The 25,188-nt window shown below is 43.7% G+C and overlaps 2 protein-coding genes across 6 annotated transcripts in view; both read left to right on the top strand.

The window, feature by feature from the left end:
• The first annotated feature begins 1,903 nt into the window (after positions 1-1,903).
• Positions 1,904-5,640, top strand: myl4 (myosin, light chain 4, alkali; atrial, embryonic). Its single transcript, XM_072674553.1, has 6 exons — positions 1,904-2,008; positions 3,260-3,287; positions 4,303-4,452; positions 4,606-4,779; positions 5,350-5,427; positions 5,612-5,640. Exons 1-6 carry the CDS (start codon positions 1,904-1,906, stop codon positions 5,638-5,640), a joined length of 564 nt encoding a protein of 187 aa, XP_072530654.1.
• Positions 5,641-9,121: 3,481 nt separating this feature from the next.
• maptb (microtubule-associated protein tau b) overlaps positions 9,122-25,188 on the top strand; it is a 43,636-nt gene continuing 27,569 nt past the window's right edge. For 2 of the 5 annotated variants that reach the window (XM_072675177.1, XM_072675176.1), the window contains exon 1: positions 9,128-9,235. The gene's annotated coding sequence lies outside the window, so the exon portion shown is untranslated. Of the gene's footprint in view, positions 9,236-25,188 lie in introns of all 5 variants that reach the window. The other 3 variants (XM_072675179.1, XM_072675180.1, XM_072675178.1) reach the window with 3 other exon arrangements.

Below are 25,188 nucleotides of genomic sequence, written 5' to 3'. Positions count from 1 at the left end.
GGTTTACACCTGGAATTGACATGTGTTTTGTCTCTGGAGAGGATCTGGGTCTGACCTGATTCTGTTTATACTTGTCATTAAAATGCACCCCCAGCGTAATCAGATGAGATCAGATTTTACTTTCCAGCATTTATACTTGTGTTAAATGTGAAGGAGATTAGACTCTGGGCACCGTCAAACCTAGTTTAAGTGATCTGATCATAAACCAATCACAGTGCTTATTGGGGGTGTTTTTTCACCTGGCTTTTCATGTGGACAAGTGAAATCAGATCGAGATCCGATCACCAAAAATGCAGCTTATTGCCAGGTGTAAACAGGCCTATAATGGAGTAAATTATACTGTTAGGGACCCTGTTTACACCTGGCATTACCAGGATTTTTTGGTGGTGAAAAGCCAGATGTAAACACCCCCAAGGCACACTGTGATCGGATTGTGATCGGATTATGATCGGATCACTCAAACCACATTCAGGGGTGATCAGAGACAGATCTCATTCACATTTAATACAAGGGTAAACATAATGCGTTTTCGCATTTCTAGAAAGAGCTGTTACGGCAATGTGAGAACCATCTATTAATTCTTGACACAGATTCCTCGAGATCTGCATTTGTTATCAGATGTTTGAGAGTTTAGATCCCTTAACTTCATGACAGCATCCGTTCATTTCAGGAGACCAGCTTTCCATATGCTTTCATGCCTCCGAAGTTCAGTCTAAGAGGTTTTAGAGCATTTTCTGCACTGCGAGACATCCCAAACACATTCATTGACATTAAGGTCTGGACTCTGGGCCAGTTCTGAGAATTTTCTATGTCCTCACATCTTTTCATGTTCTCAGATCTGAAGCCAGAATTCAACTTTAAGAGCGTGTTATGTGATTGGAGAGGGTTTGGTGGTCTAGCAGGTCTCCCTTGAACTGTTGTTGGGGATCCCAAAGTCTATCTTATCTTTTTATCTCTTGGGATCCTTTTTTTTTTTTGATCTCAAGTTGTGTTGACTTTCTCCTTTCTTATGCAAGTGGATTATCTTCTATTTATATATGAGGATATAAATAAATCTTGAAGGTGATGGTAATTTTTAACTGGAAATCCAATAAATGAAGGGTAGTCTCTGACTTACAGATGCAGAAGAAGCAAAGTAGTTCAAAACAGCTCCACCAAGAACCAAATACAGTGAGAAGGTCAGTGTTTAATCTGTGTTCACCGAGGAGCTCCATTAGGAGGTTGCCATTAACCTTCTCAGAAGTTCATGAATGCCATTCCTCAAGTAAACCTCCACAATGCACCATCTTACATTACAGAGCAAGTATCCTTCCTCAAGATTCTTCAGTGCAGTGGTCCATCCATCATCTCTTCTTCCGTAACTGAGCCAGTTTGGGGCCCACACGGCAAAGAACACATCCCAGGAGCACATTCCTCCTCAAGCCCATTAGAGACATGCTACAGTCAAAATAGACCATACGTCTCAAAGAAGAAATACCAGCAGATAAATGTCCTGCACCTCACTTCCTTCACACATGCAGAAAGAAAAACGCTCTCCAAAGCTCCCCCAGCATTGTTCTACAAGCTACCCCGTCTCTTTCTCTGTCCCACCACAAAGTAAACTTAACGACCTAATGACACTGCCATTAGCTCGCCGTCATCATCATGGAGAGGACAATATGCGGACATGCTAATGCTCTCCTCAGAGAGCCGGCTGGTTTAGCCTCGTCTCTCAGCGCCTCAGCCTCCGGACCTTATACGGGGGCATGATGGCATCTCAGATGGGATGGTCCTTCCCTCTGGTTGAGCCTGAGGGAGCTGGAGGTGGGTATAAAACCCATCTGTTCATTCCCAACCCTGTTCCTTCTTACCTCGGGCCACAGCACCTCCTGTTCTCCCCTGTAGCCTAGCCAGTCTTAAGAGCATGGCTCCCAAGAAACCAGAGCCCAAGAAAGAGGCGGCAAAGCCAGCATCTCCTCCAGAACCAGAGAAGCGAAAGGAGCCAGAGTTTGACCCGAAGTGCATCGCAGTGAGTATCCAAGCAATAGAAGATCTGAGTGTGTTTGAGGTGAAATGGTTCGTTGTTAGGGATCCATTGACAACTCTAATTTTTTTACAATGGTGGTGAATGGACCCAGGGGTCACCGGGGTAACTGTGAAGCTACACATGTGAGAGTGGTTATCCAGGGGGCAAAGCATACATATAGAGTACCAGTCAAAAGTTTGAATACCCCTGGTTGAATGTGTGCTGGTCATCATCTTAAAAACACCTGATCCAAATGCTAGGGTGATCATATTTCTGGGGACACATGGGATCCACCATAGTTGGGATGTTGTGGCTTGGGGGGTGTTCAAGAAAGCTTCAGTTGTAGGACTGTGACAGTGTGTGTGTGTGTGTGTGAGGGTGGCATTACCTCTGAAACCAGGCAGCTACAGCATGCTAATGTACATCAATACACACATTTACTCATTTAGCGAGACTAGTAAATATCCTTAATAGCCGATAGTCCAATAGTCCAATAGTTCTACAGTCCTATAGTCCTGGTCCTATAGTCCAGGTAGACTATTCTATTCTATTGGCAGTACTTCTTTACAGGGACTAGACAAGTGTGTGAGTGTGTGCAATGTCAACAATGGGAGCAACTTAAAGTAGTTGAATTCAGCATTCATTAGAAGACGTGTCCACAAACATGTGGACATGCAGCGTAGATGCTGGATGCGTATGAATAACACATGTTAACGCTCTTCATCCTATCAGCAGTCACTCAGTCCACCTGTCTTTCCATTTGTTCTCCGCGTTCTTCAGCACGCTTCGAGCTGGTCTGCGAAAAAGCTCCCCTGTTGAAGCTTAGCGTGCCTATGATCCATTTTGCCCCGTCTTTCACCCCAGGGACGCTGCAGGAGGATGGGGTTTCACAGTGGCTTCTCCCCTGGTCCAGGAGGCAGGCGTCCGTTATTCTTAGATCTCGTAATGGGTCGGGGGAAAATGGCAGTTCATGACCTTGGTGGAATGACCCCAAATAGCCTGTTGGGCTCCATTGTGGGCCCTGTTAGCATCTGCAGCTTGGCTGAGTGGAGGACGACAGTTGGGACATACTTGGTCCAAAGCTCAGCCTGGGTGGTCGTCTGGTGTTTTCTTTGGTGTTGGTCAGTCAGTCGGCAGAGTTGGCTCGGCCCTCTGAGCACATTGGGTTCTTCGACATGGAACAGTAGTGGGACATTTTCTTTAACAACGAGGTGCATCAGAGTGACGTTTAACTCTTGTGTTCTCTCCTCCCAGATCGAGTTCAGCTCTGATCAGATTGAAGGTAAGAATTTGCATATTTAGAATTAAGCGTTGCGTATAACTTCACAAACATATCAAATAAAATAAAGTTTAACACCACCATTTAAAAACATTTGGAAGCAAAATGTAAACAGTTGAAAGCATTTGGGGCATTTAATATACATATATTTACTATATATATATATATATATATATATATATATATATATATATATATATATATAGTATTTATGTATACATTAAAAAATATTTAATAAATAAGCATAAAAATACACATAAAATGCATAGGATGTTGTGACTTTAAAAAATAGCAGATTTTAAATTGGCCAGCATGGTGGCAGGTAGGTACTGTCAGGGAGTTTGGTGTGTTCTCCCCGTGTCCCCCTTGTTTCCTCCCATCCCCCAAAAATACACCTGGTAGGTGAATTGGCTACATTGCTTAATTGCCCCTAGGTGTGTTAGTGTGTTAGTGACTGCTTGTGGGAACCCTGTAATGGACTGGTGCCCTGTCCAGGAAAAATTCCTGCCTTGCGCCCAATAGAACCCTGAGCAGGAGGAAAATGGTTATACTGATGGATGGTTATTAAATTAAATGATTTATTAATTAAATTATTAAAACTCATTAAACGAGTGTAATCATATATATATATATATATATATATATATATATATATAGTCATAAATTTGCTAAAACTGTTTGATCATTAAATATTTTATGAATATGAATCATTTGTTATATTAGAAAATTCACTTTTGATGCTAGCTAGCATCTTTTTTTCTTTGTTTTTTGCAAAATATAAGAAATATCTCCAAATTTATTCAAAAATATCTCCAAAATATCAACTTTACAGGAGGAGGGACAAACCATCTGATCATTTCTATTGGCCTGATTTTCACATTATGTCAAAAATGAAAAATAGCAACAAAAAGAGAGATTTTTTACAGGCATCAACAACATACAGCTCTCAAAAAGTTCATGTTGGTTTAGGTTAGGTTAACAGACGTGCTTTATCTGAGCTTCTTATCTGCCCACACAGAGTTCAAGGAGGCCTTCATGCTGTTTGATAGAACACCCAATGGAGAAATGAAGATTTCCTATGCTCAGTGTGGTGACGTCATGAGGGCGCTGGGTCAGAACCCCACTAACGCTGAGGTCATGAGGGTACTAGGCAAGCCCAAACCTGAAGGTCAGAAGATCAAAAGCTTTGTTTGTTCTTAATTGTCACCACACAGTACGCTGTTTGCTGCTTGACCTTAAACCAGTAGATTTTACAGCCAGTATAAACCGTGTTTCAAGCGCTCTGTGGTTCTGATGAAGCCTCCTGTTGGTCTGGCTTTAGAACTGAACACCAAACTGATGGACTTTGAGACGTTCCTGCCCATGTTCCAGCACATATCCAAGTCAAAGCAGCGAGGCACATTCGAGGACTTTGTGGAGGGGTTGAGGGTCTTTGACAAAGAAGGAAACGGGACTGTAATGGGAGCAGAGCTTCGCCACGTCCTTCAAACATTAGGTACAGCAGAACCTGTGAAATGGATTTTTTACAGTATAATAACAGTACAGTACAGATAGGGATGTTTAATACTTAAAAATGTATTAATAGAGTATTTTGATGGAATTATTAGAGTTACGGGGCCCAGTGTAATATCTTATCTCTTTCAATGGGGCCCAAAATCCCTGCCAGGGCCCCTGAATATTAGTAGAATCAGTCTCTAATGCTATAGAGCTGTGACTGATGCTGTGACTGGGGCAGTGGAAAATACTGTAAAACCAGAAGACTGTATGAATTTGATGCTTCCTGATATGAGGAGATCAATGTACTGACTCTACACACTACAAAAAATAAAGGTGCTACAAAAGGTTCTTTGAGCGATGCCATAGAGGAACTATTTTTGTAAGAGAGATGTGACCATTACATTGATAAAGAACATTTTTGGGTCTTTTATGGGTTCTTCCCACATTTCTTTGACAAATATGAACTAACAGTGGTTCTTTTATGACTCAAAGAGCCATTTGTAGCACCCTTATTTTTAGGAGTGTATGGAATCACTGAGGCAGGGTCATCAATCTGCTCCCCCTATAGGAGAAAAGATGACAGAGAAGGAGGTTGAGCAGGTGATGGCTGGACAAGAAGACAGCAATGGCTGCATCAATTATGAAGGTAAGAGCAGATTGTCTTCATCACACAAACACACCATGGATCTCAACAACGGAGAAAGACGAAGACAGTACTAGTACTGGAGTTATGTACCTAAATATATGATGCCTACATATATATATACCCATACTAGAGCACCCATACTAGAGAGGATATGGAAATCATTGCTTGTTGTTTTCTCCAACAGCTTTTGTTAAACACATCATGTCTGGATAAATGTCAGAGGTAAGTCACAGGTCTTTTTTATGTCAGAAATTAAAGAAATTATATATATATATACCTCAAACACTGCTGTTCCTCCTCCAAAAAAACATCCAGCCGAACTAAGAGGCCAATTCCAAAACCTCAACCCAGCTAACATGCCCATGTGGGGCCTGTATGGGTCGCCCAACTGGGAACCAGAACATTTTGTCCATAGGTTCCACATTGCCCCCAGATATGGATGCCCACCAGGGTCAGTGATGGGACCAGGAGGGGTTATACATGGGCCCTATCTGGGTTGTACACTGCACTAGACTGGGGCCTAGATAAGACCCACGTCATATTAAGGTGGGCTGTACCAATGAGGTCTATTTGGGAAGCCCAACTGGGTCCTGGTCAAAACGTATATACAAATTCACTCAGAGCCCATGCCCACCTGGAACCCACCTAGTCCACATTCCACTCATGTGAGCCCCACATGAGCATGTTCAAGCCAAACCCGACATAATTTAGGCTACGACGCAACGACTACTTCAGGAGAATATGGAGGGGAGGCTAAAAAGGCTAAAAGCTAATGCTAGCTGACTGGGTTAAGCACTGCCGTGGCTGGCCAGGGAGAGCCATGAGGCCAATGAAGCTAGCTGTAAAGTGATGGCGGTATGCTTGGCTGAAGGCTAACCAGACCTCACAATCTGAAGCCTACTTGATACCCAGAGGAAGCAACACGATCTGGACTCCACAGTAATTACAAAAATTACTACTTATTGTAGTCTTAAAAAAATTTACACATTCCCTATAAAAGGAAAGGTGAGGGAGAGGTAAAATAACAGGGTGGTAAATAGGCCCATGTTTAACAGGTTCTGTAAAGAACCATGTACAAGTGGTTTGACCGTCATTTTTCACAAGTGTTTTTCTCTGTTTCAGGACCAGCACCTGACAGCAGTCTTAGTCAACAGATTTTAACAGTTCTACAACATCTGGTTCTCATGCGGCACTGAAGAACCGGACCCCTCATGTGAAACTCTACCCTCCATCCCATCTTTTTATCTCTGTGTCTGACGTTTTAAATAAATGGTGAAAAATGAAAAAACACATGATTTATTCATGCTAACAAACACACGCACACACACACACACACACACACACACACCAAACATACAAAACACAGGTTAGTAACAGACACTGACTTAAAGGCAAAGTGAGTCAAAGGCGCCATCAAGTGGCTGAAAAGTGAACTTTAATCAAGTAGCATGACATCAGCTGTATCTGCAGCAGGATTCTCCACTCCTGCCCAGCAGGACACAGCTTACAGCAGGGGTGCTCATAGACTACTGGTTATACTGGGGGTGAACACAGAGAGAAGCTGGGCATTGCAAGGCCTCATTTTTTTGGCTCAGTTCTCTAACCAGAAAAAAGCTTTGGATGCTTTTCATTGACTTCAGAACCTTTTAAGAGGGCCCAGTCATTCACTCTGCTCTCCATGAGTGGAATTCTGCTCCCTATAATAGTGCTCTATACAGTGATCTGTATTGTTGCATGTACACAGCTTCTCCTTAAGGACTCTTCGAAACCTTGGCCTAACAAACAACTATGAGCCATGGGCTCCTCTAAGCAGCTGAATATCACTCCGAGCAATTACAACAATGGATGCCCACAAAGCAGGAGAAGATATAAGACTCTGAGAAGAGAGCACACCATTTTCAGGTAGCCGTCTTCACCTTCATTAAAGACTCATGAGAAGAAAACCTCTCCTGTATCCTCACTCCCAAATTCAGCGTCTGAGGTGTGCATTGTAGAACCTCAGACCTGTGGACTGATGCCGTTAAAATTGAGCTTTGTGGCCACAATGAGTGAAGGTATGTTCAGAGAAATGGGTGCAGAATTTCATGAAGAGAACACCTGCCCAACTGTTAGGCACAGGGTAATGCTTTAGGCTTGCGTTGCAGCCAGTGACACAAGGAACATTGTAGTTAGCTTATAGACTGAGGCGTAAACGCAAACCTTAATAATGTTGACATATTTGTTTTTTTTTATTTTTTTAATGAACGTTTTACTACAGATGAAAGTGTATTAGCTAAGGGTGAAACATAAGTAACAAGCCAAACATATCCCTACATTACACAATTATATGTGTAATTATATATACACCATCTCTCTCTCTATCTCACTCTGTCACTCTCTCTGCTCAGTTGAGAAATGCCTACTCATTCACGGGTGGTCTGGTTGCTAAGCAGATCTAAGGTCGGTTGCCACATATGCAGGAAAATAACAAAAAGCGTAAAAAAGTTTTCAGCAAGGAAGTGTCTGAGTGTTTCAGCCGCGACAGAGCGGCTAACCAGAACAGTGGTTATTATGGCTGTCTACTGCAAAGCAATACCCAGAGGAATGAATGGGGTGCAAAAGTTTGTGCACCCTCCTTATGAAAATATACACATGCACAGATACACTAGTAACACTCAACCAACCACACTGGGTACCACGGCACCTCTTGGCAACATGCTACCAAGCACCTGAGACACCCTAGCAACCACCTGGGATAACATAGCAACTGCCTAGAAACAACCTAGCAACCAATAACCACCACAACTCCAGTGGAACTGCTTAGCAACCCCATAGCCACCACCTGAGCGCTTAGCAACTGTTTAACATGCACCTAGTAACGCAATAGCAATCACCTAGCAACCTCTTAGCAACAGCATAGCAACCGCCTAGCAACTACCTAGCATCCCCAAACCAACCACCTGATACACTGTATGGACAAAAGTATTGGGACACCTGCTCGATCATTTGGAGCATTGCTGTGAAGTGTTGATTGAATTCAACAAGTGCATTAGTGAGGTTGTTGGATGTTGGATGGAGCACCAACCATCATTCCAGAGAGCACAGTTCCCCCACTGCTCCACATGTCAACGCTGGGGGGATTTATACCCCTCTAGCTCACCCCTGGCATTAGACATAGAGACATAGAGTTTTATTGGCAATACGTCTCTACAGGGACTAGACAAGTGTGTGTGTGGATTGCGTCAGCAATGGGTGCAACTTATAGTAGCTGAATGCATACATTAGAAGGGGTGTCCAAAAATATTTGGACATGTTGTGTATAATATAGTTTCCCCCAGCAACCGCCTGGAAGAGGGAACCACTCAAGATGTGCAACCTATCTTACACAGTCTTGCAGGCCCAGTCACATAAACGGTGGGTTTGAGAGGTGAGAAAATCCTTAATCCTAAAACTCTAGATAACTCAACACAAGAAAAACGTAGGGTTTTATCCATGGACATTTAGACCATGAATTCACAGCAATCCACAGCAATACATGAGACAAAATCAAAAAGGGAGAACAGATTACACACAAGAAAACTGCAGGACCCTTTAAAAGCATAAACGTAGTAGCAAAATATTAATATTATAAGAGCAGCACTGCCTCTCTCCTCACCAGCGGGTCCTGTAGATGACACAATGCCAGGCCCAGCCTAACACACCCAAACGCAACTCTTCAGCGCCCCCCTCTCCGCCAGGCCGCCGACGGAACTGCGCCGTTCTATTAGTAGAGGCGAGCGCTGACTGACTGCCTGCAGTTGGACGGACAGTAACTCTGCGTGTCACACAGGTAAGCCAAACCCGCTCACCTTACACACAGAATACACACACCGCGCTGCTCAGTGAGGGTGTGGAGCCCGACCCAGGCCGGTCTGTGCGGTGAGACCCGCCGGCACCTCGCTGTTGCTGTGTGAGAGAGGTTTTCTGCCGTTGCTGGGTGTGTATGGACGGGCCTGGCCGGCTTTGTCAAACCCAAAGGATGCCGGTGTCACCTTAGCTGCCTTTCTGACCATTTAGACCAAATAATATGCATTTAAACGGCCATTTAAGACGTTTTGGAGGAGTATGTGATTAATAAGGGTTTTTTGGGTGAGATTTATGTGAGCTTTCAATATTTTTAAGCAGATATTTGGGCTCTTCTTAATACAGGTAGCTGTCTGTCTGTCTGAACGTGAGGACGGTTAGCTCGCTCGCTAGCCTTCAGTTAGCTAAGTTAGCTAGCTAGCTAGCGCTCGAGCCGGCTCTGACAGCGTTAAATTCACATTTATTAAGGTTTATTAGTGTTGATTTATGATTTTAATGAGCAGTAAGATCTAAAAACAGCTCTGTAGGTGTGGAGGTTTTGCCGTGGGGCAGAATTTGTACCGCTGCAGTGAGTTTTGGAGGAAATTTGACCCAAAAAAAAACCGTTACGTTGACTGAGGTGCGTGTTGGCGAGCTAGCGTTGACCGGCGTGGAGATCAGGTTAGTTTTAGGGGCGAATTTGACTGGATTTCTGACTGAAAACATTGCCCCCAGTGCCCCATTAAAGCAGCTCAGCATCGGCGTGGCTGGCCAGCGACCCCCCCCCCCCCCCCTCTCTCCCCCCCTCCGCCGCCCCCCGTCATCGCCTTTCCTTTGTTTTTTGCCTTTGGGCCGTTGGGTAAAGTGTAAAGCTCTGTAGATTTGGGGTTGTGTCTTTCTTGCATGCTAATATCACTGAATTCTGGGCTCGAAGGGACACTGGCGCAGTTTCAGGGTGCTGATGCTGCCTCGTTTGCAGGGGGGCGCCGCTCTCTCCCTTTGCAGTGCAGTGCATCAGTCGACAGTGCGCGTGAATGATTTTAGCTGTATTTATATATATAAATATTGCATAGTGAATCTGGCCGATGTGGTTGAGCATCTCAGGGCGAATAGTGCTGCAGAATGGCCTGGTTATGTGTTTGTACATTGACTTGCATTGAAAGTTAGGAAGGGGTGCTGGAACCTGCGCGAGGTGTGGAGATGTGCAGCTCAGCAGCATCTTTTGGTGTTAGATGCGCAAAAATGGGGGATTTCTGACCTCTGTATTAACCACGTGGGGCTTTGTCTTGGGGAGGGGGGGTTTTTAATCCATGCACAAATTCCCCCTCTCAGTCTAGGGGCATTTTTGCTTTTGCTTTTGCTTTTGAATGATCTAACCGCTGTATTTTTGTGTGTGTTTACCTCTTTGCTAAAATAGAGCCTAAACTGGCGAGTTTTTCTATTCTGCACAGCTAAAATTGGTGTAGCTGGTTAATTTTCTGCTCTTCTCTCGAAGGCGGACACACCTTTTTCTCCCCCCTCCCTTCCTGCCTCCCTCGTTTCTCGCTAGCTCTGCTGCACGGTTCTTGTACTCCTCTCCAGCCCTTATAAAGCCCTGGCTTTATGCCTCATCTAATCTCTCTCTAATCGATGCTATGAGCTTGTTTTACAGATCTGAATTATTATTAAACCAAATGCACGAGCTGCTCGGTGTATCTGGCATGTAGAAAGCTCATGCTCTCTGCATGTCTGTGCATTTCTCCCTCCACGCCCTGCATGCTCTTCTCCTCCTCATGCTGCATCCATGTGCTCTTCTTGCCTTTGCTAATACCTTGCACTGGAGCTGCCTCCCAGTTTGCAGCATATTATAGACTATATAGCATGCTGGATTAATATGATAGATTAAAATATGAGATTAAATATGTCTGAGCTTCTGCTTTTAAGCCTTTGGGTGCAGTGAGAAAGAGCTTGCTTTAGAGGTGGCTCATAGCTGACTGCATGATGGATTCTGTATAAGGGTTGGCACAGTGCAAGAACCTCTTCATTTTGATGGCAATTTCATGGCAGAAAATGAAGAAATGGTCTCTTGGGGAGGTGTTAAGCTTCGTTGTGGACGGGATTGCGCATGTCAGTGGTCAGTGTCAGTTTTAAGCATTAATCAGGGCCTGTGAAGCTGTTTAAACTGTTTATTAAACACATTTTACAGCTAAATTAATATGTATTATTTGTACATTTAGAACTGAAAGTATTGAATAGTAAGTTGTTGATTTGCCTGCCAAACTGCAGTATCGAAAATAATGCAACTGGTTGGTGTGGCGCAACAGATAACACCACTACCTGCCAGTGAGCTACCACACCACGTGGGAGACTGGGGTTCGATTCCTGGTCTGGGTGCCTATGCTGCACTACACCAATAAGAGTCCTTGGGCAAGACTCCTAACACTACATTGGCCCAGCTTTGTAATATGAGTGACGTTGTAAGTCTCTTGTATACTGGATAAGAGCATCAGCTAAATGCCGTAAATGTAAACTACTATATGTAACATGCCATAATACTAATAGGCCATACCTAGGGGTGGCCGATATGATGATATTTTGGCGTTATCATGAATAATTATGTCACAGTACACTTTTCTGAGCATTTTAGGGAGGTGTCAGTGTACTCTAAGCCAAAAAGGTCTATTTTAAGGACTCAGAATGGTCAGAAAGATAGACACATAGATAGATAGATACTTCCATTCCCAAAAGATTGATAGATAGATACCTAAACCTCCATCCATCCATCCAAACCCCCTTACTTTTCTCTATCTATCTATCTATCTATCTATCTATCTATCCTTTTAAATTCAATATTACTACCTATATAATCATCCACCTTAGTAATAATCAAATCTTTTGAACCTTTTTAAAAGGTTATGATATTTGAAGAATCATTTAATCAGGCAAATATTCATTTAACCTTTTAACGCAGAAAGGCTTATTACAGTTAGTCTCGGCCCCCTATGCCCTGTCACCAGTTCACCAGTTGTCCTTCCTTGTAGCACTTTTGGTAGGTACTGACCACTGCATACTGCAAACACCTGCTTGATGTTTTGGAGATGTTATGACCCAGTCCCAGTCGTCTAGCCATCACAACGTAACTAAGTTACTCAAATTCTCGCACCAAGCCAATATTACAACCTCCATACAATTCACGCTTCATCTTTGAACATGATCTACAGACTTGTGATCTTGTCCAAGTGCAGATCCAGTAGGACGTGTCCTTAAACCCCAAGTCCTGCTCCGTCAGACTTTCTAGCTCCCCCCAGCATAATGCAATTACCCACAGTGATTAAGAAGCACCACAGCACAGTCAGGAAACCTAATTCACTTTCCGCGCTCTGTCAGCTGTCTGCTTGTCGGTACAGCGTACGGTTCCGTGTCATTGGTTCTCCTGGTCATGCTTATTTTAGTGCTAAGTGTAGCTAGATGTACTGAGGCACTGGTGGCTGGTGGAGCAAGCAAAGAGGCTTCAGTTCTCTGTGCCTCATGCTGAAGTGGACAGACCAGGCACACATATGGCGGAGGGGGTGCGACTGTGTGCCAGTCTCTTAAGTGAATAGAAAGGATGGCACAGACTAAGTGCTAATTGAAGCTGTAGGCTGACCGGTGCTGTCCCTGCCCCCCTTTCATCAGACATCCTGCCGGGCTCATTAAAAATGGATGCAGTACAGAACGAATTACTGTAGGTTGGGGTGAAGGGGTTTAAAAGCAGTTGAATGCTTTTTGTAAAATAAAGAAGTATAAAAAAAAGAACAAGAAAATGATTAAGATGGAGCGAAAGGAGTTGTGGGAAATCAGTGTACTCACTGATATGAACACCAGATTTTTAATGAAAGCCTCAAGAGCTCAACAGCCAACAGGATTTGATTAACTTTGTCAAGATAATGTTTTGTTATTTCATTATTTGTAGTGATAATAATGAGAAGACCACATTGCTCTAAATTAGATATGACAATAAATACATTTTGTTTACTCACTATTGAGTATTTTGGCAAAATACACTATAAATCCAAATGTTTGTGGACACCCCTTCTAATTTATTAATTCAGATACTTTAAGTTGTATTCATTAGAGCAGAAAAACATGAACATATTGGCACCATGCCTCCTAATGCCAGGCGTGGGCTAGAGGGGTATAAAGCCCCCCAGCACTGAACTTTGGAGCAGTAGGACTCCAGTGTTCTCTGGAATGATAGATGGTGGTCCATTCAGTACTTTTGGGATAAGTTGGGGAGTTGAGGATGATGAGGTGGGGTGGTGATCATCCAACGCTCTTATCGCTGAATGCAATCAAATCCTGACAGCAATGCTCCTCTAAAGTCTAGTAAAACATTTTTTTTCCCATGGACAGTAAAGACTCCAACAAAAACCTTGATTTCAGAAGAAACAATGAAAGAACGAGCAGGTGTCCCAATACTTTTGTCCATACGGGTGTAACAAAACACTCAGCCCTTGATACTCGGTTCACAGTTCAAGACATGAGAGTATACTGTCAACAAATAGGAGCTCAAAGCATAGCGTGCTACTTTCCAAACGGATTGATGGATGATTTTAGGCCTTAAGTTGGATAAAGAACGTCATGGTGGAATTGCATTAGCCCTGATCTTACCAGCGAGCCTGCGTCCCCACAGTATAATGGCCCAGACTCCTCACTGCATCACAGCAACAGATGACCTCTTGCCTGTAGCATCTGGACAATGAGAAAATCATTCACACACACACTCGCGCTTGCATGCGTGCACGCAGACATTTTTGGCCAGTCGGCAATGAATGGTCTAAATTTCAAGCTTGACATTCAAAGCTATCTGCATCCACACACTGGCTCACAAAGTGTGCACAGATGAGTATCGCAGTGTTGCCATTTACCCCACATTGGACCATCTGCACATACTTGCTGCTGTAAATGCCAGCTGGCCTTTGGATGGAACCTGCAGTTCACACGGGCTGCATTAATGTAGCATGTTCAGGAAAACCACATGGTTTGGTTTGAGTGTGGAACTAAACGACTGCAGAATTAGTTCAGTTTGGTGAACTCTGATTTTAGATGAGCACCTTGAGTACGTTCATTCAAGGTGCGATCTGTTATCTTGCTTTGAATTTGGTCTGGGAGTGGCAGGTCTGGGATCTGTCTGGAAAGCAGGTGGAGATATTTGGTGGGGTCTCCTGCTGAAACGTCAAGGACGCCCCTGAATCTGGAAGAGCAGGAGCTGCAAGGTCAAAGTGGTGTCTTACTCACACTGTCATGGATGTCTAGTCTTATAGATAGATATAGATAGATATTTTAGGAGGGTATTAAGGTCAGTTTGGTTTAGAAAATTTGACCCTGCAACATCACTGTGGAATCTGGCTCTAAGATGTTAGCAGCAGATTCTTTAAGCAGTCCTGTAAGTTGTTTTATGGGGGATCTCCGTGGGTTGAATCAATAAGATGTTGGTGCCCATGACCCTGTCGCCGGTGCACTGGTTGTCTTTCCTTGGAGCACTTTTGGTAGACGCTGACCGCTGCATACCGGGAACACCCCACAAGACCTGCCTGATGTTTTGGATGTTCTGATTTAGTCGTGTATCCATCAACATCGGTTCTTGTCAAGGTGTCTCAGATTCTTATACTTGCCTTTTTTACTGCCTTCATCACATCACCTTCAAGAAGTGTGATGCCTAATATGTATGGGATGTCCCACCTCTTGTACCATGTGCAAGGACCCTGTGTCTTTTATGCTGCAGCTCCACTGAAAATTGAAATGCTCATCTTCACAAGGGGAGTACTTTTATTCCCTGATTTTAAAGCGAGGTTAATACGCTCCTGAGCTGGTTGATCTGTCAGGCTTGTGCGAGGCTGTTCGAATGCTTTGCATGAGGGGACATTGGGCATCGTTGTGGAAGGCATCACCAGTCACGCATGCTGCATTTAACACATGCAAGGACGTGGTCTAAAGGTGGAGATTCGGCTGTGTGAAGTTTATAATGCTCAACTGGATCATAATGAATGCCAAAATTGAACTTAAAGGCTTGGCTTACTGTTTTTTTTTTTTTTTTTTGTACAGTGTGTAGTTAGTACTTAGCCGTACAGCTATAGAGGCCTAAGGTTGTGGATTCGATCCTCACTCTGGTCTCCTTCTGTGAAAAGTTTGGTGTATTCGTCCCATTGGGTATCCTCCGGATACCTTCCAAAAACACATGGTAGGTGAACTTGACCTGGTAATGGTACATAGTGCCATAGAAGAACCTCTTGGTTCCATAAAGAACCATTTTTGTAGAAGTTGTGAAAGTGTGAAGAACCTTTAATTCAAGTTATGTTCTTTGAGACCTTTAAAAGGTTCTATGCTCTATTACGAATGTGGTTCTTCTATGTTTGGACCCACCGTGATCCTCAACCTGAAATAATTGGAAAAGATGGTGAATTAATTTATGGATTCAGTGGTTTATTAAATAAGCCTTCTTCACAAATTATTCTGTGTTAAATTTCTTAAAATTCCAGAATCTACACCTCTATTATCAGGATACTGCAGTGGTCAAAGAGCGAGAGAGAGAGAAAGAGGGAAATGGGAGGAAAAGGGAGTCAGAAACAGTGATGAAGTGATGTTGCAATTGGCGATCCCTAATAGCTGGGATGGGCTCCACGAATCTAGGTCAGAACCAGAGGGGCATCCAACTGTGTATGGATGGGGTAGTTGCAGTGCCCCTCCACTCTAAACACCCACCCACACACACTCACATCCCATCCCATTGCACACTAGACAGATTGCTCCCTCCCTTGCAGCTTGAAATGCTAGTTATTGTAAAATTTAGCACCGGAAAGGTGACCGTGTCCTCGATTTAACCGGACTTTACTGGTAAAAGCCTTTGTTCGCGACATTTGCTCTGCAGTTCCTGCTGCACTGTCGCAGAAGCCTTCGAGAAGCGTCTCTGTGGCATTTCAATTACATCAGACAGAGGCTAGTTATGTAATTGGTCTGTCAGGCGCACTCTCAGGAAGAGACTGGCCTATAAATTTTGGTGGGAGAGGAACACTGGACTGCAGATGGCAATCTAGTTAATACGACTTCAAGCATGTTTCGTTCACAGAAGCAGCGTGTAATTAAGGCCCGGTCAAGTCAGGCTGGACGCTTAGCGATGAAATACCCACAGGCTGGAACGTAGCCTGCAGTTGCTCTGTATGTGATCTTATTTGCCTGAGTCCAAATAAGCTCAGTGTGCTAAGACAAGTAGAAAGACATGACACCAGCTTGCTGTCGTACCGCCAAGTTAGTCAGACACAGTGTCGTAACGAGGGCAGGAAGCCTGACAGTGTTCACAGGCTTCTGAGGATTCACAGTCTGACTGCAGCGCTCCTGGTGATGGGGCCTTTTTCAATAGAGCCGATGGGGAGCATGGGTGGGCGTGGACTGTGCGCTTTGTGCGGGAGGCAATAGGAAACCTTATTGGGGGACGTAGACTTGCATTAGCCTAGCTGAACCGTTCTTTATCGTGATATTAGTGGCCTCTTTTCCACTGCAGGGCCAAGGTTAATGGTTACTAAGGCGTCTCGTAATAATAATGTGACAGTTTTGATCTTCAGTCTTGCACTACATGCACTACAGCTAATTTAGCAACCGTGCTAGCTTACGTACTGAAGCCTTAATTCTGTTAGCATTGTGTAATATGCATGCATAAATCACACTTGTCATTAAACCATTCCAGGGAGGCCGTTTATATAGATGTAGTGCATCAAATAATGTTAAAATCATATAAAATAAACTAAAACTTTGACGCAAGTGTGCGACGACTTCGGCAGTTAGCACTATGCTAAGTAAGCAATAATCAGTACATCAGTACATTGCAGTATAAAAATCCTGGGGTTAATATTATCCTAGCAATGTTATCCTAATAATATCCTATTTTTTAGTTTATTAAAATGATTAGGATTAGTGACAATTCTCAGATTGGTCAGACGCTAATTGTTGGTGATGCGTGCTATCTTTACCTAATAGACCCAATGCTCAGGTTTCACAGTATTCTGGTGGCCTGTATGGCCTGATATCTTCACTTCCACTGTGATAGAGTGCCAGATTGAATAAAAGTAGGCCAATTATCTCAAGAATCAGAGCTCCTGTGCTGAATGTGCCCTTTGGCAGAAGCTGTTTTCTGGTTTTAGCCATTCTTTGGGGAATAAGACCTGTAGTAGAGTGGCTGAAGGATGCAAGCCATTATGTGTGTGTGTGTGTGTGTGTGTGTGTGTGTGTGTGTGTGTGTGTGTGTATGTGTGCAGTAATCAGATTTATGTCCAGCAGCGACGATGACTGACATTATTGGCTCCATCCTGAAACAATGACCTGCTAATAGAACTCATGACCGTTTACAGGAGACCCCTGCCTTCAGATCAGTCAACATGACGGTTGATTCAGTGTTTAGACTGAAGGCCTGAACTTTAGGTTTTGTTTGAGATGTTCTTCATCCAGTTTCTCTTCATTGGTCCTTTTTCGTCTCAGGTCGGGGAAGGCCTGAGGCTTGACTGAAGCCGGTCCCAGTCCCCTGTGTGTGTGTCAGTGTGTACATAGCTGGCCTGTAGCTCCACTCTCCGCACATTACATCTATATTTCGGCGTGTCTGTTCCACTAAGTTCACTACTTTTCTGGTCGAGAGTGTTTTCCTGTCTTTCCCAAATCCGCTTTGTCATACCAGCGCACCTCGCAGAGCCTGACTGGGCTAGTTCTTTGTCATGCCCAACTTCCTGCACTATTCCTTTAATATTCACACCCTGCTGAGAGTGTAACACTGATGTTACATTAGGAATGCATTTGTAATGCATAGAAACGTCTGTTAAGTGCTCATGATGGGTTATATAGCATTGTATGTTTAACAGGGATGGGTTTCCTTATCATCCTGCAGTTTAGTAGACAGGCCCATTGCCCACATGTTTGTTGGAGACGTTTAATGACTTCCCAAACAAACTATGGCAGCTTCTCAAGCCTGTTTTGTTTGGAGTGAGGCATTATTTCAGCCAAATGGAGGGGTCATTTGACCTCTTCAAGGTCTTTTAACTTAGTGAAGTGAAGAAATTGTTCTGTTCTGAGACTTTCAACTGTATGGAAACCTAAGAAATCATAAGAAACCTAAGAAATCGTTTAAATATAGTGATTAGTTAGGCTGGTAGGTCTTGCCCTTGTGACCAACCATGTTTGAGAGCATTATAACTGATATACCTATATCCACACCATCTTCCTACCAGAGAATTTTAGTGCTAAACTACTTCAGGTTATGTGTTATGAGTCACTGATGCTGCAAGAACACCAGAGAGAAGAGCAGTAGTGCCACCTATTACACAAATGCAAAGCAGATCAGCAACCAATGCATATCATAGAGCATGTCTTATTGCATTGCTATTACCTTGTAATGTAATGTCATGGTATATCTATCACTTGCACTGTTTTACAGATCAGCATCAAAATACAATGTGATAAAATGCAGCAGTGTTCAGTATATTGTTTTATTTATTATGAATAATAATCATAATCCCATGTACAGCACACATTGTAATCATTTTTAATAACTGGGTGGTCAAGTAGAAATCTTGGCTGCTGTGTTTGGACATATGTGTGTAATCTGAGTGTTCAGTAGGGCTTCGATCAATCAGATCTGATCATTTATGGACATTTCCAAGAATAAATTTATTGATTTTATGAAATTTATTTTTATCTACTGCTCTATTGAAGTGTATCTTCATGTTTTATCTGGTGGGGTCTCTGAGAGAGTAATCCTGATCCTTCAGGCATTCAAACATGCAACCACCTGTGCCAAGCCGAAGGGCAGCATGCATGGGTAGTGGGGTGTGTATGGTTGTTGGATTGGGAGGGGTGTGGGGGGGTATCAGAACTGCTCCCATGACACACACTCACATACACACACGCACAAACCAAGACACCATGGATACATTGGCATACTCCCACACACACCATGCGTGGTGTTTAGGGAGGCTGGGTGAGGGGCAGGGCGGGACAGATGGTCGTTTATCCGATCGAATGGTCACAGAGAGCAGGCTCCGGAGGAGCGAGGTGAGGCTTTACCCTCTGCTGTTTGACCACACAGTAACCACTCCAGTTTGAACTGTGCTGGACGTTTCAGGACATGGTTAATTAACGCATTGGGAACCTGATTTTGCGGTTGATTTGGGTTTTGATTTGGGAATAGGATACTCTATCAGCCTGATAAATCGGCAGAAGGGCCACCACAGGGTTTGATGTAGTGAATGAAGTGGCTACTACAATACTTACATGTCCAAAAGTATTCAGACGCATCTTTTAATTAGTTAATACATCCGCTTCAAAGTCCACAGCCCAATTCACAGCTTGTATAATCTCCATAGAAAAGCAGTGCCGATAGAATGGGACACTTTAGGGGAGCCTAAGGTCAGCATGCTCAATGGCAAGAGTGGCTAGAAGGGTGTAAAGCCCCCAGCGTTGGGCTGTGGAGCAGTGGAACTGCTCTGCATTGATTTAAAGCGACGTGGATTGGGGCTAGACACACCCCTACCCAAAAAAGCACGAGGCATCAGTGTCAGAAGGGCAACAGGACTGCAGTGGCTTCAGTCTAACGCTGAGTGACCTTGGGTGTTGGCCAGACTGCACTGAGCAAAATCTGAGCAAAAGAAAAGGACCCTCTAGGAATCAGCTACATCACATTACACTACTGTGTGTGTGTGTGTCGGTCTGTCTCACTGGCTGTGTGTGTGTGTGTGTGTGTGTGTGTGTGTGTGTGTGTGTGTGTGTGCATCCTTCCATCTTGGTCACAGTGTTCACTGTGCACTCTCTTCACCCGTCCCTCACCCAGCCCATTTCACTGTTTTCTCTCTCTCTCTCCACTCTGTAGTGTCTTTTCTCTCTGCCTCGGCCCTTTCCATCTGCTTAGCTATGCTCTGTCATTCTCTCTCACCATCTCTCTCTCTCTCTCTCTCTCTCTCTCTCTCTCTCTACTGAATTCTTTTACCTCTGTGTTTTCTTTGTCTCTGCTGATTCCTGCCTCTCCTTCGTTTCTCCTCGCCCACTCCCTCTTGTTCTTTCAGCCTTCACACATTCCCTCCCTTTCTCTCTCTCTCTCTCTCTGCCTCTCGCCCTGCATTTCTCTCTCTCTCTCTCCCTCCCTACATCTCACGCTCACTGTTGTCCTTGTCACTTAACGTCCTCCTCCTCTTTTGTTTCCAGTAAGGTTGAGAAGGTACAGGGTCAGGCGAACTACACTACTCATAACCACACCCCCCTAGCCCCTGTTCCATATCTCTCCTCTCTCTCTCTCTCTCTCTCTCTTTCTCTCTCGTATTCTCTTTTTTTTTATTGCTGCAGAGATTTATGTTGAAATATTGATGGACCACCTCCCAACTCATTATCAATAGCATAAGGTGATTATTTGACTTCCTGCCAGTGTAATACTTAACATATTAAGTCATATTAAGTAATCTGAAACATTTAGGCTCTTTTCATGACTATGTGGGACACAGGAGCTCTGTTGCTTTTGAAAGGATTACCAAAGCATTTGCTCTTCTGTTTCGGCCAAAATAAAATATTTATATTATAAGATTTTTAATTTGGAAAGTCTTGGTGTATTGCTTTTATTAGAGATGTACAATCTCTAATCTAGTCATTTAAATATTTTAGTATGTATTGCAGTGTGTATTTATTCTCTGTAATGCTGATCCAGCTTATTTTAGTCCACTTTTCTGCTTTTTATAAATGGATATGTATCAGCATCAGCAGATACGCACATGAAAATGACTGGATATTGAAATCGACCAGGATTCCCATTTGGGTGATTTTCTAATAAATGTGGTTGGTGGGAAGCGGAGAGATTTATACCCCTAGTGTTTATTAGAGATGGGCTTATCAGTCTTTGGTTTTTGGGTTTTATTTGTTTATTGACTTTTTCTGATGGCCAATTGTACTCTGAGACTCTGGCACATTTAGAAAAGTATGTTGTTTATCTCAATAACAGTATTTTCTCGTTATTATATTATGATTATCATGCTGTCATGTTGTCCAGCTATATTTCGGCTGTTTTTTGGAAGCATAGTAATCATAGCGCTCAGGACTTCTTTCTTTTCATTAAAAAAGTACTGATAGACGAACTGTGAAGACGGCTGCTTCTGGCCACTTCTCCATCTTCTCGCCCTCCCTGTCTCGCTCGAAACCCACAGCCCTCCTCTCTACCCTCCAGCCCACGTGGCTGGTTATCGATCTCAGCTGAAGAGCCTGCGTCCGCCTGCGTCCCCTCATCACTCCCCTTCTGAGCGTCCATTTCATTTCAGCTCCCCACACAAAGAGGAGAGGCGCTCATCCATCCAGCAGAGAGCCGGAGGTCCCTTAAAGGGCCAGTCGTGGCCACTGAGCCTTCAGGCGCATGGTTTGGCGGACGGGACTCTGACCGGGCTGGTTCTTTGGCACGCTCAGCTCAATGAAAAGCTTCAGTTGTCAGTCCAGCAAGCTGCCTCAGAGGACAGAGAGCACAAAGGCTGGCTTGAAAGTGGACAAAAGCCAAAAGATCCAGTTTGCTTTGCGATTCAGCTCGAGCACGTGCTCAGCCAATGGCTTTAGCCTCAACTTTTAGCCTCAAATCCAAACTGGAAAAGAGTTGATTTTACTTGATTTTAAGGCGGCTGTTGGACAAAGGCATTTTCACATAGCAGAATCTATGAAACAATAGGGTGCAGTTTCAAAATTCTCATCATTAAATTTACAACATAAGGGATATGTTCATTCTATATGTATTTCCTCACATCAGGCATAAAATTGTGGTGTTCTTCATTATATTTTCTCTTTAGGACATTGGAGGCATGTTCACAGTAAAACGTGACAGGGTGGTATGTGACGGGATGGCAGCAGTTCTTCATGTGGTCAAGTTCCTGACTAAGCACTCATGCCAATCAGCATGTGTGACCCCCAGGCCGGTAGTGGCAGTGCTATAGACTGCTGAGCCACTCGGAGCCAGGTTTGTCCAGGTTTGACTGTGTCAATAAGCCTCCATTAATTGTTAGCTGGACTAGCCTGGAACCGTCACAGCTCCTGTAGGGGGGCGAAAACATGGTGTGGATTATGAGTATTCCCATCTCCATTTAGCTCAGTGGTTCACAGAGGACAGAACTGCGGTTTGAAGTGCCTCACCACGCTCTCTCAGCTGAATATTTAGTAAATAAATCTGCCCCTGCTGGGCTGCGGCTGGTCTAGCGCAGAGCTGTGCGTGCAGATGGCTGGCTGAATGGTGTTTTCTGATAATCACAGCTGTATTTGAGTAATGAATGCAGTGAGGGGGACTGCACTGGGCATCATGCCACTCCTGTCCCAGACACCCACTCAGCCAGCTCCAGGGCAAAGCATGGTGGTAAGCTGGTGGTCAGAAAACTTGGCTACGTGTTAAGAGGTCACGGGTTTTGTCCCAGCCAGAAAAATACTGCCACTGCGGCCCTTGTGTGCCCTTATCTCACGTTTCCCTTTGGGTGACAAAATGACCAAAACCAACATCTTTGCACATCACAATATGTTGATATATATATATATATATAGCATCCTATATTAAGGTACAGAACTATATGCTGCATGTTAACTGTATATAAGATATACATTAAAAGTCTGGCTTGCAAACTCTCCTAAAGCTCCTAACTGTCCTGCAGCTGTGTTTTTGTTAAGCCCTTGTGGTAAATTGTTCAAAGCTACCAGCATTACTATCAGAGTAGTGTCATCAGGTAGAATTACAGAGCGTTTTTAATTATAATACGATAATTTATTATTAATAATTAATTATTTGTTTCATAGAAAAGTATAGGAATTGATTTTTACGTTTTTTAAAGCTACACCATATAATGTTTTGAGCAAGAAGGCCCATATGAAGCCCATATATTAGGATATGATTGCAGAACACACTCCAAATGTTGTGTTTTGTGACAGTAAATTGAAGCTAAGGTTTACCTCTTGTGACTCTTCCATTAAGATGATGTGTGATGAGCAGTTTGATGTCCGAGCAATACTGCACAGTGGAGCAGTGCACCACCCCCCTGACTCAACTGAATTTTCAGGTAGAGTCATATGACGGGGTTGATTTGCCTGTCTTACCAGCATATTATTAGTTTTTTAAGAGAGTTGTTCTGGCCTCCACAGTTCCCCTGAACTAACCGTTTCTTAATAACTGCAGTGTCTGCTGGGTAGTAACAGCCAGCTGACCACAACTGTTGGGATTTTGTCAGCTATATTGTAGGTAGCTGCTCAGATGTCTGGCAGGTCACATTTCTGTTTTTTACGCATAAAAGTGTTTTTTGTTATGTTTTTCCAGCTGAAACTGAGTCAGCGATAGAGAAAAGCTGCCTGAGCTGGACACCGTGATGAAGCAGGAGGTTCTCGGAGTGAGATGCATCCATAGAGTATTCACATAACCCCCCTACTAGCCATGCCTTAACAGCAGGATTCGACTGATTGGATATTTTGTGATTGGTGTGTTTAGTATGGAAACCGGCTTCGGCCTTCCTGATTTCCAGCGTTAAGCTCATAGCTGGTGCACAGTAGGTGTTAATGTGACACTGCTGAGGTTGCTGGTGAGTTGCTGCTGAGTTTGAGGATGATGAAAGTGACAGGGCGAAGCCTACCCAACCCCCCCCCCCCCCCAAGCGAGTCTGAGATCTATTTGTGTTGTGCTCTATGGACCTCACAGCCAGGTCGGACTCAAGGCAGGTCACCAGGGCCAAGGGACTGATCTTTAAAGCTGTTCTGCCCCTGCTGGTAGTTTAACCCCCCCCTAACTGGGGTCTTATATGTGTGTATAAGGACGAATACAGTAGTGCTGTGTGGTCCAGTTTCTGACACTGATTCATTGAACAGTACATTAGCTGCTGGTTATACATACCCTTATACTCTCTCTGTCTTTCTCTGTCTCTCTCTCTTTCTCTCTCTCATCCTCTATCACACACATACACGTAGTTAGTGACACTGAGGGCAGTGGAATGGCAGGGAGACATTATACACACTGACAGACAGACACAACACACACACATTCATACACGCACAGTCCAAGGGAAGGACAGAAGCACGGTGAAGGAAAAACTGACTTATCAGGGTCACAGACTTCCAGAGGCAGGCAGGTCTATGGTTGCATAGCAACAGCAGTCCCACCCGAATTATGTAAGGATTGAAATCACCTATAATGTGAGGCTTTGGTGAGTGGAGGTAATTTCACTGCAATGTACACTAGGGCTGGACAATAGGTTAAAATGTGGGTCTATTTTTTAAAGGTCAGGCTATTTTAGGCGATTCCGATCCTCTGTTTTTACCGCTGTGTAAATGAATCAAACTCATTTAAAAGATAAAAAATAAAAAAACTACTTATAAAATAATGTTTTCATACTTTTTAAAACTGTGAATTATTACTAGAGATGCTGCACCAGTACTGATACCCACCCTCTAACTCCCATAAACAAGCTCACACATAAACGAAGTCAAATGTGCTTACAGAACAAGACGGCATGCACACACATACACACACACCAGTAGCAGAACAGGATGTGTTGTGTGTGTGTGTGTGTGTGTGTTTGTATTTTAAGATGAACAGCAGCTTCCCTTAAACCCGAATGCAGGAAATCACCCTGTAAACCATCTGAAGTTCACTGGCTGTAAAGATCTCTTCTCTCGAGTGTGATAGAGAAGCTACTTGAGCGCTTACTGAGTAATATAGAGAAAAGTACTCTTTGTATCTTTATGAAACACGTCGGTTAACACGTGGCTTGAGCTATGAAAAAACACCCGCGTCGCTGTTTCATGTAGGAAGTGGTCCGGAAATCTCGTTTGAGGAAGAGAGCATGCCACCACTTCATACTGTACCATTGCAGCACCAGCCCTTTCTCAGCTCTGCTTTACCTAATATATTGTCAGTTATACATTCAGAAACCTTGCCCCCTTAAAAAATGCTTCATCCCCCCTATAAAAAATTACCTC

Source organism: Salminus brasiliensis, chromosome 3 (genome assembly GCF_030463535.1).
Source record: "Salminus brasiliensis chromosome 3, fSalBra1.hap2, whole genome shotgun sequence".
Lineage (NCBI taxonomy): Eukaryota > Metazoa > Chordata > Actinopteri > Characiformes > Bryconidae > Salminus > Salminus brasiliensis.
Note: the sequence above shows the minus strand (reverse complement) of the source record. Positions and strands in the feature narration are given on the sequence as shown.